At 42.2% G+C, this 14,639-nt stretch overlaps 1 protein-coding gene across 16 annotated transcripts in view; it reads right to left on the bottom strand.

Annotated features, from left to right (window-relative positions):
• Window positions 1-758: 758 nt before the first annotated feature.
• The window catches only part of CTNND1 (catenin delta 1), a 48,503-nt gene continuing 34,622 nt past the window's right edge, over window positions 759-14,639 (bottom strand). For 7 of the 16 annotated variants that reach the window (XM_047691243.1, XM_047691245.1, XM_047691246.1 and 4 more), the window contains 14 exons: window positions 13,728-13,911; window positions 12,631-12,748; window positions 12,003-12,156; window positions 11,591-11,608; window positions 11,058-11,126; window positions 10,125-10,252; window positions 9,871-10,021; window positions 8,754-8,946; window positions 8,281-8,395; window positions 7,654-7,741; window positions 5,349-5,411; window positions 4,476-4,579; window positions 3,987-4,073; window positions 759-3,697 (listed from right to left, as the gene is read on the bottom strand). In XM_047691243.1, coding sequence (XP_047547199.1) covers window positions 3,686-3,697; window positions 3,987-4,073; window positions 4,476-4,579; window positions 5,349-5,411; window positions 7,654-7,741; window positions 8,281-8,395; window positions 8,754-8,946; window positions 9,871-10,021; window positions 10,125-10,252; window positions 11,058-11,126; window positions 11,591-11,608; window positions 12,003-12,156; window positions 12,631-12,748; window positions 13,728-13,911 — 1,484 coding nt within the window. In that variant the 3' untranslated portion in view covers window positions 759-3,685. The remainder of the gene's footprint in view (window positions 3,698-3,986; window positions 4,074-4,475; window positions 4,580-5,348; window positions 5,412-7,653; window positions 7,742-8,280; window positions 8,396-8,753; window positions 8,947-9,870; window positions 10,022-10,124; window positions 10,253-11,057; window positions 11,127-11,590; window positions 11,609-12,002; window positions 12,157-12,630; window positions 12,749-13,727; window positions 13,912-14,639) is intronic. The other 9 variants (XM_047691248.1, XM_047691255.1, XM_047691251.1 and 6 more) reach the window with 9 other exon arrangements.

The raw sequence follows: 14,639 nt of genomic DNA, 5'->3' as shown, positions 1-14,639 counted from the left end.
TTTTGACAAAATCCATGGGATTCCTAAAGTTGGTGTTAGTAGGAGATAGCAACGGGCTTCCAAAGCATTCCTCAATTGGTGTCAAGATACTTAAGAGATATAGGGGATTTACAGATCATTCTGTTTAACACCTTATTTTAGGTAGGAGCAGAGAAATGTTTTGAAAAGGCCACAAATCAGGGTGCCTGGCTGACTCAGAAGGTAGAGCAAGTGGCTTTCACATCATCTTGGGGTCCTGAGTTTAAGCCCCATGTTGGGTGCAGAACTTAAAAAAAATAAACAGAAGACCACAGATCTTAATCACCACAGGGTTCGCATGGATTGTAAAGAGGACGTGTCCATCTGTTTCATTCTCTCACCCTAACATCCACAACACCTAGCACATAGAAGATGCTCAGTAAATATTTAATAAGATGAAACAAATGGACCAACCCAGGGAGGAGGGAGACAGTAAGTTCTGTTTATAGTTCAGTATCAGTGGATAATAACTATAACAGAAATAAAGGCTATTCACCAGTAGCCTGTTTTTTCCACAGAGATAGAAAACCATCTCAAGTGAAGCTACCAAACCCCTTTGGAAAGCAAACTCTGATAGCTTTTTGGCTCTGTGACTCACCCTTCTAGTCTAAAACTATAACTGTTAGACACAAGCTTTAAAAGGGACCAGATACAATGCTTAGATTTCCTGGTCTCACTAGCCCAAGAAAGTTTTTATACCCAAGACCTAGTTCAACAAAAATTGAGACATGACCATCATCAGAAGCTATAGATTTTTAATCTAAAGATTGGGCATACAGCAAGCATTTTACATAAATTCTTGAGTTTTTTAATTATATAATAGGAAATAGGGGCCCCAGAAAAATAAGTCTCTTTCCATAGGTCTTAATCCGTGGCCTCTGCGGTAAAGACAATCCCTAGCAACCCAGCAAGTGTTTGCTACCCATCCACATATTATTTGGTAGGACACAAGAGCAGCTATAGGTCTGTCCCCTGTCTTCTTACTGAAGGATTACGGATAGCCTGAAAAGCAATGTTGTGGCCCAGTATTCACTTATATACACGAGCCTTTTAATTACACATTTTCTTATTAGGAGGGCAGTTGGAGTTGGTAGCGTCTAACCTTCTAGTCATAAATGTTAAATGTTCAAAAGGACCATGTATTGCAATGGGCTTTGTTCCAACATTCATTTTATCGAATTTCCAAAAGAATTCCGGTGACTAAGAAAAGTCATTAATTCCTTATACTTCAGTGTCCCATCTAAGTTAGCAATAAGTTTCCTGTGCTCTACTTAACCACATTTAATTTTTAAGAATCTTAAGAGGAAAAATGTCTCACATGTAATTAAAAAGAATATTGCTTGGTAAGAGTTGGGACTGAGCTCACAGTAATTCCATTCTGGTATAACCCCCTTCTGGTTGCTCTGGAGAGAAGAAGGACCCAGATACATATAAGGAAGTAACCAAGATGAAAAGGAGGGAAGAGATACAGCTTGAAGTGAAGAAATGACACAGACCCCCCACATACACACTTTAAAAACTTTATTTATATAAAAAACTCATTTGTTTTTAAAAGCATTAACAAGAGAGAAAGAAAAACAGAAAAGGTATGGAGCAGAAGACATGCCCCTTAGTAGTGTTCGGTGGGAGGTGGGATTTTTGGTTCTCTGGAATTGAATGTTTAGTGTTTTTATAAACAAAAAAGAAAAAAAAAATAGTTAAAGGTCCCCAAAGCCCATGGCTGTTCTATTACCCATACCCCACCGAGAAAAAGAGCACCAGGAAAAGAGCAGAAGAGGAGAAGAGAAACCAAGAGTGGAGCCAGGTCCAGATGGGGGCAATTTCCCCTGTGCAGTATGTTCTTAGGGTCAAAGAGGGGAAAAGGCTCCTTTTTGCCAGAAAAGGAGTGGGAAGAAATGGGGGGGGGGGTAAATAAGGGATTTTAATGTATAGGGGAAGGGAAGGGGGGTAGTGGGTTGTGCACTTTTCTCTTACCCCATAGCCTCAATTTATAAGGGGAGGGGGAGAGAGAAGGATAAAGATTTCCAGTTGCATTGAACAGAGCTTTTAGATTAAGGGGAGGAGTAAAAGGCAAAAAAGTAGAAGGGTTAAAAAACAAAAAAAAAATCCAAAAAAATAAAAAACAACCAGCGTAGCAGCTGATTCCTCCAGCCCAACCCACTAATGAACACTGAACTGAAAGGAGGTGGTACTGGGGTGGGGGGCAGGGGAGGCAGGGAGGGAGGGCACAGAGGCAAGCGACCTCCCTCCAGCCACTTCAGAGATGACAGTAAATTTTGAGCAACTAAGGAGTAAGAGTCACACCACTCACTCCTCCCATATTTTGAGATTCATCAGAAAAGGATTTTTGCAAAATCCCAACCATATACTATTGAGCAAAAGCTGAATGGCTGAAATCAGAGGCTCTACCAATTCCCAACAGAGAATCTGAGGTTCTCTAGGTCACCTCTCCTTTCTGCTATTTAGGGCCAATAGTGGGTAAGAAAGCAACAAAATATAATTTGCAAAATCATGAAAATGAGACCGCAGAGGCAAAGAAAGGCACATGGAAGGGAAGGAGGAGATGCACCCCAGGCCAAAGGCACAAAGATGAGGCAAATCCAGGGGCGATCTCCACCTTTTAAGGGTAAAGGGGGTGGGAATATGTACATCAAGTCCTTTTGTCAGCCAACCAATCCAGGGAAGAGGCAAGGAGGGAAGGGCTATAAGGGTAGGAAAGGAGACGTAAGGGCAGGGGGAAGCCAGCTTCAAAGCTTCCTGCCAGTTTCAGACTAACTGATTCATGTACATTCCTACTAACTCCTCTTAGAGGTTCTTCTCCTCCCCAGAAGACATCTTTCTGCTCCTTCTCACCCAAAAAGTCTTCCTTGATACATTCTCCTCTTTCTACAGCCTCTTGCAAATGGCCAGGCCAAGTCAGCAGACATTATCACAGGATGGAAGAGGAAGATTAAGGACAGCCTCAGTAAGGAGCAACGGCAGCAGCCCAGGCTGTCATGAGGCTTGGAGAAGAGATGGAGTCTGTAGGTCCATGATGGTCCCTGCCCTGGAGATGAGGAGAGCAAGGTTTCTTAATCTCAGTTCTAGAAGACCTTCACTTACTCAAGGGCCCTTGCCAAGTGGAATGTGCCAATGGTGCCAGCCTTCTTTGAATCAAAAATAGTCATTGGGGTAAGGGAAGAGCTCACACTTCCCATTCTGCAAAAAAATAAAAGTCCCTTCCCCACCAGGGAAAAAAATCTTGATTAAGAATTATCAGTTTATCAGAGTGCTGGACACTGCATATACTGCATGTAACTTCCAATTCGTCCCATGGCTTCCAGTGAGGACTCCCACTTGCTCCCTCCCTCCATACAAGGCCAAGAGTCCCAGAGAGACCTGGTAAAAAGAGCTAATCTGCAGCAGTTTCTCGAGATATGCATATAACTGAGGCTTCTTGGGAGCAACTGGAGGGGATCTGCAGGGGGTAGGAGGGACAATTAAGCTTCACTGGAACAAGTTAGGAGTTGGTGGAAAGAAGGCGGCCACTTAGGGCTAGAAGGGCAGGAGGCAGCCTGGCAGTTGGCACAATAGTCCAGCGAAGAAAGGGAAAAATCATCAGTCCATTTCGCCACCAAAAAATAAAAGTACATATATTATAAGCTCAGATGTAGCGGAGATAGTGGTGCTAAATCTTCTGCTGTAGGGAAAAAAAAGAGAAAGAGATGTTAATAGGATTGGGAATGAGGAGAACCAAACGATAGTTGAGCAAATCTGGAGGGAGGAAAGTAGCACATAATGGAGAATCCGATCACCAGAGGCATGTCCCAGCCTTGTAAGAGGCAACAATCACAAAAGCAGCACCCCCCCAAGCTCCAAGTGGCTGAGACTAGGATCTCTGGCCTGATCAGATCAGCATGATTGGCAAACTGCCAGCACACAGGGGCCTCCTTCCTCAAGATGATCTTGCGGGTGGCTGGAGGACATACCATGGAGGGGTTAGACACTTGGTCCCCCTCATCATCCAAAACCAACACATCCAACTCTTCCTCCAGAGATTCCTGCCCCTCGTCCTGCTGTGAACACATGCAATTTGTTAGTAAGTAAGGAAACAGAAACCTCGTGAGTGTGTGCCAGATCTAAGGAAAAATCCCCAAACTGGTCAACTCAAACAAAACAAGAGAATAGTAAGAAAAGGGCAAGATATTTGAGAAAAGGCAGGGACAGGACAAGAGTAATGTATGAGAATACATCAATCAGCATTAGTCACATTTATTGTCTACCTTCCCCTAACCTGACCGTCGTAGAATGACCCAAGAAATCCCAACGTGAGTCAAAACTCCTACTTTACCTGAAAACCCCTACCAGGAAAGGATACTGTCTTTCACCAGGTACTTTTTTTCCCTATATCTCAAAACATGGAGGTTTCAAAACAGAACTAGCCTTAGAAGGACAATAGTATATAAAAGAGAATTTACCATCAGGGGTGTTCCCTTCAACGGCTCCATTTCACCTAGATCCCCAGATCGATCCAGTGTTCTGTTGTGTTCCCCTCTCTCGTTCAGTGTGGAATAGTTGTTATCTAGTGAAAAAAGTACAACAGGATAGTCCCCTCTTGTGTACACTATATATTAAACAGAGAAGTGTGAATTAGGCACCGCTGTTGGGAAGTAAACTTTGTCAAATGTTCCAGAAAGGCATTAAGGTCTCGGCCTTGACTTAAGGTCCCGGACTTAAACAGAACTTGTAGGACATAGGATAATAAGCTAAACAGAAGCAAGCGGTCTATAAATGGTACTGGAATTAAGAGGAGAGACAGTAAGGGGTGGTGCCAACAGTCAGGAAGGACCTAACAAAGGAGACAGGACTTAATTAAGGCTTTGGAGATGAAGAAAATTTAGCAAAACAAAGGGGAAGGGCATTCCAGTAAGAGGTTATTACCTGAACAAAACCAAAAGAGTATAAAGACAAAATAGCAAATTAGACGGGGGGGGGGGGGGGGGGGGGGGGGGGGCTGAAACAGAGTACATGGAAGGAAATGGTGAGGGAGCCTGGGGCCAGCTGGTGAAAGGCTTTAACAATTTAAGGACCCACAATTGATATTGTAATAAGTAGGGGTGGGGATAGAGAATTTTTTTTTTAAACCTTTGCATATGTGGGAATGTAGAAGAAAGTAGATAGATGAAGTTTCACTAAATCTCTTCCTATCCTTACAAATGGAAATGTCCAGCCAATGAATGCTCTCCTAGGATGGTAAATGGTGAAGGTGCTAGAAAAAAACCACAAGGCCAGACAGTTCTCATCCCAGTGAAATATTACTCCATGTCCTCAGGCAGGAATTAATCACCTACCTAATGACTTTGTGTTTGATCCCATACTGCTCATCTGAATTTCTTCCCGATCAGGTTTCTTATCTATACGGAGTCAGAAAGTTATCCAGGTCAAAAACCAACTCTTCAAATTCTATACTCATCATAAAAATTGCTCTCTGGTTCGTCCTCCCTCTCTTGCATCAAATTTTTACTGAGCACCTGCTATGTGCCAGAGAGTAGACAAAGCCTTCATGGGCCTTAAAGAGATCCCTTTCCAAAAGACTCCTAGCGTTAAGAAACCATTCACTCTAAGCCAGCAATTATCAAATTATTTGGTCTCCAGGCCCCTTTTAGTCTTAAAAATTATTAAGAACCAAAAAGCATTCATTGGTATAAGCCATATGCATTACTATTTTACTGAACTGAGAGATTAATACTTATTTCACTTAAAAGTAACAAGAAAGTTATTCCATGTCAACATAAAACTTTTAATGTTTTAGAAAAGCAGGTTTTTGTTGTTTTTTTTTCTTTTTTATTTTTTTTTACATTTTTGCATATCTTTTTCAAGTTTGGCTTAATAGAAGACAGCTGGATTCTCATATCCACTTCTACATTCAATCTACTGTGACATAATTTTAGTTGAAGTATAGGAAGAAAATCCAGCCTCCCACAAATAAAACACTGGAAAAAGGAGAATTTTAACAATCTTTTCAGATAACTGTAGATATTCTTTGGTAGTATACTAACACTCAACAAGTACAGTTCCTCTAAGGTTAGCAACATATGGAACCTGAATCCAAATGAATGATCTCCTCATACTTCATTAAATTAAAATGCACTGGTCTGTCCTGAACTTTGACTGGGTCAATTACCTATGTATGCTTCTGAAACATCACACATTGATCACTTGGAAAATACTGGTTCACAGAGTAAAAGGCAGATCTACACATTAACACATTTCATTATACAACATCAAAAAACCAAGTCACATTCATTACTATTATCACTGATTTCAATAAAAAATATTTAAGTATTGGGGTGTTACCAGGCTCATAATGGCAGGTGTAAGTTTGCCAAAGTTATCTTTTTGGGGGCGCCTGGATGGCTCAGTGGTTTAAGCCTCTGCCTTCAGCTCAGGTGATCCCAGGGTCCTGGGGATCGAACCCTGCATTGGGCTCTCTAGCTCAGCAGTGAGCCTGCTTCCCCCTTTCTCACGGCCTGCCTCTCTGCCTACTTGTGATCTCTGTCAAATAAATAAATAAAAATCTTTAAAAAAAAAAAAGTTATCACTTTCACTTGAAAATTCGGGCAACAATTATGGTCACTTATTTTTCCTCAAAGTGACAAGCTCACTGCATTCATTTTTGAGAAAAATATCTAGCAAATATCCAAGTCTGAATAGGTGTAGTTGGTCTTTCCTTCTTTTTTCCCCCCCAAGGAAAAATGAGAGTCCATAAAAAATGGCTAGTACACTTGGAAACTCCAACTATATCAACCATCATGCTCTGTATGCAGCACAGGATCTTTCAAGAAGATGCATACTCAAGGTTAGAAAAAGTAAAATTAATTTTTACAGCTCCATCAAGTATATTCTTAAATGACACCAGCTCTTTTTTTTTTTTAAAGTTGTGAGTCCACAGCAATAAAGACTGCGATGACTGATGTGGCCTGGCGTCACGGCCAGTGTGCACCACCAGGGCTTTGGCACAACTGGCACAAAAGTCAACAGACATGGGGATGGATCCTCACAGCACATTTCAAGAGCCAAAAGCCAAGTGTCATCAAGAAAATAAGAGTTACAATATACAATTCCATGAAAAAGAAAACATTTCATAAAACAAAATATATAATTCATCTTTTGGGAAAAAATGTATTTGCTCACATGGCAAAAAATAAAACCACAAAGAGCAGCAGTTATCTCTGGGTAATAGAAGTAAGTGATTTTGTTGTTGTTATTTTTCTGGTTGTCTGTATTTTCTAGTTTTCAACAGCCCATAATGTTACCTGGTATTACATGGGAATTGAAAAAGCAAGAAATAATTATTAGGCAATATATACATATATCAAATCATTGTGTTGTACACCTTGCATTTGTACAATGACAGATGTCTGTTCTCTCTCAAAGAGAGAATTAGGTGAGACTAGGGTTCACTGCCCTATCACTGTAACCCTGCAAGCAAGGACAGAGAATCCCACCCGGGCTCCTGCCTCGGACAATCCCCAGGTGAAGTATTATTACCCTCATTCAGTAATAACTATATATTCTATTCCTCAGGCAGTCTGCCCACTGAAGAACAGCAGTGGTGGGATAAAAGCAGAGGGGTATGCCCCCTGGAGACTGTACCTGTTTTCTGGTTCCGGTCAATGAGAGGGAGAGTGCTGTCATCATATGAATGACTGCTCTGGCTTCGAGAAGCGTTGTTTAGATTCACCTGGAGGCAAACATAAAATGCAACAACGTCAGAGAATACTGAATTCACCCACATCTTATTCCCCAGCAGGCACACACCGTTAGGACCCTATTCTCAAATACAACTCTGACTGAAAGAGAACTCACACAGGTTAAAGAAACACCTGTATAGTGAAACAATCTAGGATGTTCCTGATGGTGTTCAGGAGACGACAGAGGGACCAAACACTCATACTATCAGAAGGTGACACAGTCTCTGGCAAATTCCTTCAAAGGGCTATGGCAGATTTGGGGCAAAGTCCAAAAGGCCACCTTCCTCCGTCACGACCAGCACTGACAGCATGCTGTGATATAGAGGAAAACTGCAGCTGTTTGGGCAGCAAATGAAACGTAGGCACCACTCTTTTGGGAAGGAGGGTAAGCCCAATGATTTCCTCACTAAGAGAGACTTGGGATAAAGTAGGACTTTTTGTGACAATGAAGCAGAAGAAACCAAAGACAGAGTGGTACATGAGACCCAGGACAAAAAAGTATATGCCTAAGGCCCCAGAGCTGCTCTACCTGGAAGTCTGATTTCTTCCATCCTTCTTTTTCCAGTGGCTTCCGTAGTTCCTTATAGCCCCAGATTGTCTGTAATACAAGTGCTGCTGCTCGGACTTCTTTTTCTGAACGGTTCCTTTTGAGAAAAGTTACCACCACATGAATTTGGACGTTAAGACAAGGGAAGAAGCTGAGAACCTGTATTCTCTAATACAATGTCACACTAGAAATGCCAAAATGGGCAGGAGCAAGTATTCACCAAGCTCTGTATTCTGTCCCCACCACTGACACACACACAAAAAACGTTTGATGGAAAAGCAGGTTATCAATTGATAGCTCAACATCAAGACAAAAAAACAGAGCAGTATCTCTTCATCCTTTACAGATAAAAAAGGGAAAATAACCTTAGAAAGCAAAAGGGGAGCGCACCTTCCTAGCAGCTCCCCCCCTCACACTCAAACTCTTCCAGTTGTCATTTTGCGCATTAAACTCACCCTGATTTGTTGATCAACACCAGCTTCTCAATGCCCTGCGTCTCTCGAAGCTTTTTGGCAGCTTCCAAGTTCTCAGCAATAACCTCATTGATGGTGTTCAAGAGAGAGACCACGGTGTCCTCAGAGAAATTCTGGGAAGAGTTCTGCTGCCCTCCTGGCAGATTCTTTACCAAGTTGGGAATAGCATGTTTACCTATAGCATTAGACAAAACGAATGTGCACAGGGAGAACAAGCCAAGTTCAGCTATAAGGAGCCCAAGACTACACTTAACTACACTGATCACTGAAAATGAGGTACTGTCCCCAGGAATCAACTTCATTCTGCTATAGTATTATCATACCAGAGGAGCAAAGGAGCTGGAATAGCCATGAATCCATGGTCTTTCTTATTCATTTATTCTCTCCTCTAGTCACACTGAAACAACATGAATACTTTATATCAAAGATGCTAGTTTTTTCAGGTAGTCTAATGAAGACAGTATACATATTTAAATTGTAATAGTTCAATAAAATAGTAGTTATGAATTTAACAAAAAACTGGGCTCTGCCACAGCCCACCTATATAACCCTAGACAAATTACGTTAAGTTCTTTCCTGGGCCTTTTTTCTTATTCTATAAAAAACTTGACCTCTGGGGCACCTGGGTGGCTCAGTGGGTTAAAACCTCTGCCTTCAGCTCAGGTCATGATCCCAGGGTCCTGGGATCAAGCCCCACATCGGATTCTCTGCTCAGTGGGGAGTCTGCTTCCTCCTCTCTCACTCTCTCTCTGCCTGCCTCTCTGCCTACTTGTGATCTCTGTCAAGTAAATAAATATTAAAAAAAAAAAAAAACTGGACCTCTGTAAAGAGGTCATGATCAATGAGAATGTGTGGAATTATTAACAATGCCTACTAACAAAGGACATGCTTATTAAATAAAGCTGTTTCTGTTCTGTTTTTGAAGAGTCATCACTTCTTATCTTACTAAGAATGATTAAACTAGAATGCTTGGAGTTGCAAACTACAGAGAGCTACTGGGATCCCTCCTCTGTTGTTTCAGTAATAAACTAAACAGCATCAGCTAGATGAAAGGCTCTGTACTAGATGCTGAACAAATGGTTCACATCCAACTCTTTACCAATGAGCTCTTTGTTGCGGGCATCCACAGCCAGATTTCTCAGTGCTCCAGACGCAGCTTTCACTACACGCTCATGTTCATTGGTCAGGAGGTCGGCGATGGCAGAAAGAGCCTTCTCTTGACGCAGAGCAGAGCGAATGTATCGACCATACTAGAAATTAACACATGGAAAGAGGTGGAACAGATTACAAATGGCGGCAAACTAGTTAGCTGAGTTCTTCCACCCCTAAATCCATTTTCTAAAAGGTACTCACTGTCCAGCGTCCAGCACACAAGTTCTGGATAGCTCCAGCTGAGGCTTCTAGGATGGCAGGAGTCTTGCTCTCCTTGAGGAGTGAGATATATATCCGAACCACCTCTGGTTGAAATAAAAGCTCATAGCCTGCATAAGAAAGGACAGAAAAACAGAGAAAGCTAGTCAGTACCTACATGCCAGGCTCTGGCTGGTTGAAGTCCAGCTTCAATACTCTGGATTGACGGATTTATGCTCCTATACCATCAGGCTCCCTATACTTTCCCACCTACCCAACAGCCAACTCAGAGTCTTGAGTCCATGCCTTCTTAAGAATAATTCATCCATGGTAGGAGAAGAACAGACATCAACTCATCATATGCAACTCCTCTCTCTTCTCTCTCACAGTTTACTTTGGCCTTGACATTCGGGGGATTCATTTGCCCATTGACAGCACTCAGGATTACAGATTCCTCGTCTCAAATGAATTGTTTCTAACTTAACTGAGTCATTCTGACCCCTCCCTTTACTATGATTAAGTAAAAGGGCCTATCCTAGATTTAACAACATGTAAAGCTTTTATATCCATGAAGAGCTATGAATTTTAAACCCACTATACTGATAAATATAAACACCCAAACTGTGAGAAAGAGGCTTCTTAAAACAGGTAATGACTAAGAACTATAGTGGATACCTAGGGCACCTACATTTCTGGCCTGGACTGCCCTCAGGACCTTACCCACCCTCCAATAATCTGAAAAGTTGCCAAAACAAGTCCTTCATAAGTTACTGCTACAATACCAGTTTCCCAATGCTTCACCATCACTCCACATCCAGAGTTGGAGGAAACAGAACAGTGATCATACTGCACAGTCTACAGTTAGGCTACCCGATACTCATCTGTGGACTATGTGTATGAGACTCCTAGAGACTAAAAATAAAAAGATTAACTTACCTCGAGCTGGACTAGTTCTTTTAGGGAAATCCACTGTATCATTTGCTGGATCCTCTGTGGGTTTTTTCCCTTTGGAAATTAAAAAAAGGACAGAGAGGTAAAGTTTGAGAAAGGAAAGAGTCCATTTAGTGCACTTTTTACTCTTCAGTCAAAATCTTTTTGGATCAGAGATGCACTGACGCGGGGCAGGGGTGGGGGAGAGACACCAAAAAGAAGAAAACAGAAAACCAAGCTCCCCTCCCCCATCCCAGCAAGGGGCTGTGCAGAAACAAGGACAGAAAACAGGCAGCAGACAAGTAAGATGAGGATAAGCACCGCTGTCGCTGTGGTCCTGAGGTCTGGTAACTGGGACTGCTGCCCAGGAATAGCATGCCATGAGCCATTGGCTCCAAAGAGCTGAACTTGTTTCAGTGGTCTTCCTCAAATGAATTTTCCTACATGCATCCATAGGGAAGGGTTAGGAAATACTAGAGAAGCTAAAACCAAAGCATGCAAATTAGAAGTAGGGAAGCGCCTTAAAAGATTCCACTCACCTCTGGAGAACCACTCATCTTCCAGTGCGTCACCCAAGATGGAAAGCAGAAAGAAAGGAAGGAAGAAAAATGCAGGAGAGTGATGTCAACAGGATCATGGGCAAGTAAGTAGGAAAGCAGGGAGAAAAAGAAAAACACAGAAAACACAGAGGAGGAATGGGGGAGAAGGCCCCAGATTAGTTGAGTTCTCGTCCTTTGCTGCCCCCAAACTGATACCAGTACCACCACCACCACCATCATCACCACCTTGAATGAAGCACATGACACAGGGAAGCAGCTGCAGAGCAAGGAGACATCCTTGACTAGGCAGACTCACATACTACTCAGCAAGTATTTTGTACCTAAAGCTAAAAGTGTTCCTTCCCCTTCCTGTCCTACGTTAAAGAGCAAGGAACAACGAACCAAGACTCACCTTTGCCCTTCTTGGCCCCAAAGCAACTGGCAGCATGTGGCCCAGTATTGTTGGCAACATTGGGAGGTGCCTCTTGGTAACGCTCTGCCTGTGGGATCTCCCGGTGAACTTGATACGACAAATTCCGAAGAAGGCAAACGCAGTTCTCCACAAGCTTAGGAACACAAGATAGAGGGCTTAGTGAACAAGGAGAACGTCTATCGTGATTTCCCAGCAAGCACAGGTTTCCCTGATTCAAGTATTAAAATACTGATCCCCAAAAAGCACAGCCCCATCCATTATCATTCACAAAGACTCTTATGTGCGCCAAGCTTCTCAAAATCCTTGCAGCCTCAGACTAATGAAGGTTTCTGCCACCATTTGGTGTGTGACACAAAACTGAGGATCACCCTTTTTCCTACTTAGGAAAATATATAACCTTGGAAATACAGCTACAAAGCTTTAAGATAGATGATATAGGTAGAAGAAATTCGAAAGAAAACTGTTTTCTTCTAAGGTGAACATCTACTTTAGGGAGCAGGGGTTGGTATAGATACCTAATGTCCCTAAAAAGCCTGAGATGGTGAGGTCTGCACGACAAGTACCTTCATGGCTGCTGTGCCTGGAATTCACTCAGCCATTAACTTACCTTGCTATCTGAGTCCTTCTGCCCAATCTCAGCCTGAACAATGAAAATGAGGGCATCCACTAAACCATCACATTCACGAAGTTTCCGGCGAGCTTCACTCCTCTCTGAGCTGACATTCCTGAGGGGGAAGGGAGAGGTTTCAAGAAGACTCCAATACTCCCTTAGTATCTTCAACATCTACAAGCCTCCTCCGTACTTTTTCTTTTTACTGTAACAGTTAGTGAGTACTTGTTACAAACAAGGTACTGCAGTTGAGAGAAAGCTGAGTAAGACAACTCTTCTTCCAGGACATTTATAACAAGGTCAGGGGGTGGGGGGTGAGGAGATGACACACACCTAGGGAGGGTCTAAATAAGGTAAACCAACAATACTTTAAGATCAGACGGATACTTCTTGCACAGGAAGTACAAATGAAGAAAGGGGTAGAGCACACACAGGTATACGCCAAAGAGAGAAAGACTATATTGCAGCATTTATAGATTTAGGAAGAAATCAGAAAAACTTGCATGAAATACAGGCACTTTTGAGTTTAGCCTCAAAAGATAAATAAGGAGGGGCACCTGCCTGGCTCATGTGGTAGAGCATGCAACTCCAGATCTCAAGGTCTTAAGTTTGGGTGTAGAGATTACTTAAAATCCTTTAAAAAAAAAAAAAAAAAAAAAGGTAAAGAGACAAGGGCACTGTAGCCTGAAGGAAGAATACCTCTCCCCCGACACCACCACCCTTCTAGTACTGTGTTCCTCCTACTGCATTTGTCACAGCTTTACTTGAAATATAGGTCACTGAGGACACACTCAGGCTCAAGACTAGACAACTGCCTTACATGTGGTAGATATGAACAGATGCTCACTGAATTAAATGAACAAAGTCAAAGAGACACAGAAGTGAGGATGTGCAGGGGAACAAGTAAACCAACATAGCAAATATATGTGCACACAAGCAAGTAGTGACAAAGGTAAGACAGGCTAGAGTCACAGTATACAATACGGACAGGAATGGAAGCTGAATGACAGGCCAAAGAATTAAAAAAGAACTTCTTTTGTAAACTTAAGTCAGTCAAAAATTCAATCTTCATATTCTTGAAGCCCTTATGTTACCTAAGACAGCCAGCTGTGTTGGTGAGTACCGACTCCCACTCAATATGACGCGGCTTACAATCTTCATTGGGTTCCCGCTCCCAACCAGAATGTGGGATGATCACTTCATCTGTCAATGCATGCAGTGCATGGTCCACAATCTCCATCTTGATTGAGTCATGGGATGAGAGATTCCACAGGGTTCCTGGCAGAGACAACCCATCAGATACCTCTCTAACACCCAAGACAGTATGTTTGAAGAATGCCAAAGAGAATCCCTTATTCCATCATTTCTTGGTCTTCCCCAATGACCAAATACCTTGTAATGGTATTCAAGCTTTTGTTTGTGACCCATGATAAGAAATATACATTATAGCTCAACATATATATACATATGTGTACATCATGAAACAAAAGTTTCATAAAACAATACTTACTATTTATAAGCAATGTTCTCTGGGTTATCCACACCAGAGTTTCTCAACCTCATTAACACTGACCCCTTGGGCCAGATATTTCTTTGCTGTGGCAAGCTGACCTATCCATTATTAGATTTTGAGCAGTATCTATGCCCTTTACTCCTTAAATGCTGGTACCACTCCCTCCTGCCCAAGCCAAGTTATGACAACCAAAACTGTCCCCAGACATTGCAAATGTCCCCTAGCGGGCAAGACCAGTCCTGAGAACTAATAATCTATTCCACTTCTTGTTCTTTCTTCCTCTTGAAATACTGACTGGGATCCACAACTGTGTTCAATACACACTAATGGATCACAACCCACAATATGAAAAACCACTCTTCAAAGCAAGGATCACAAGCTCAAGTATCTACACATGTCAGGCAGGTGCGTCAGGACAAGCAGATATTTAAAAGAAATTACAAGAGAGTGGAAAAATAGCAAAAGACACTCAGCTTCAGTGCTGGGGAAACAA

This window comes from Lutra lutra, chromosome 10, assembly GCF_902655055.1.
Source record: "Lutra lutra chromosome 10, mLutLut1.2, whole genome shotgun sequence".
NCBI classification, from domain to species: Eukaryota; Metazoa; Chordata; class Mammalia; order Carnivora; family Mustelidae; genus Lutra; species Lutra lutra.
The sequence above is the reverse complement of the archived record's forward strand: the minus strand, read 5'-3'. Positions and strand labels throughout refer to the sequence as shown.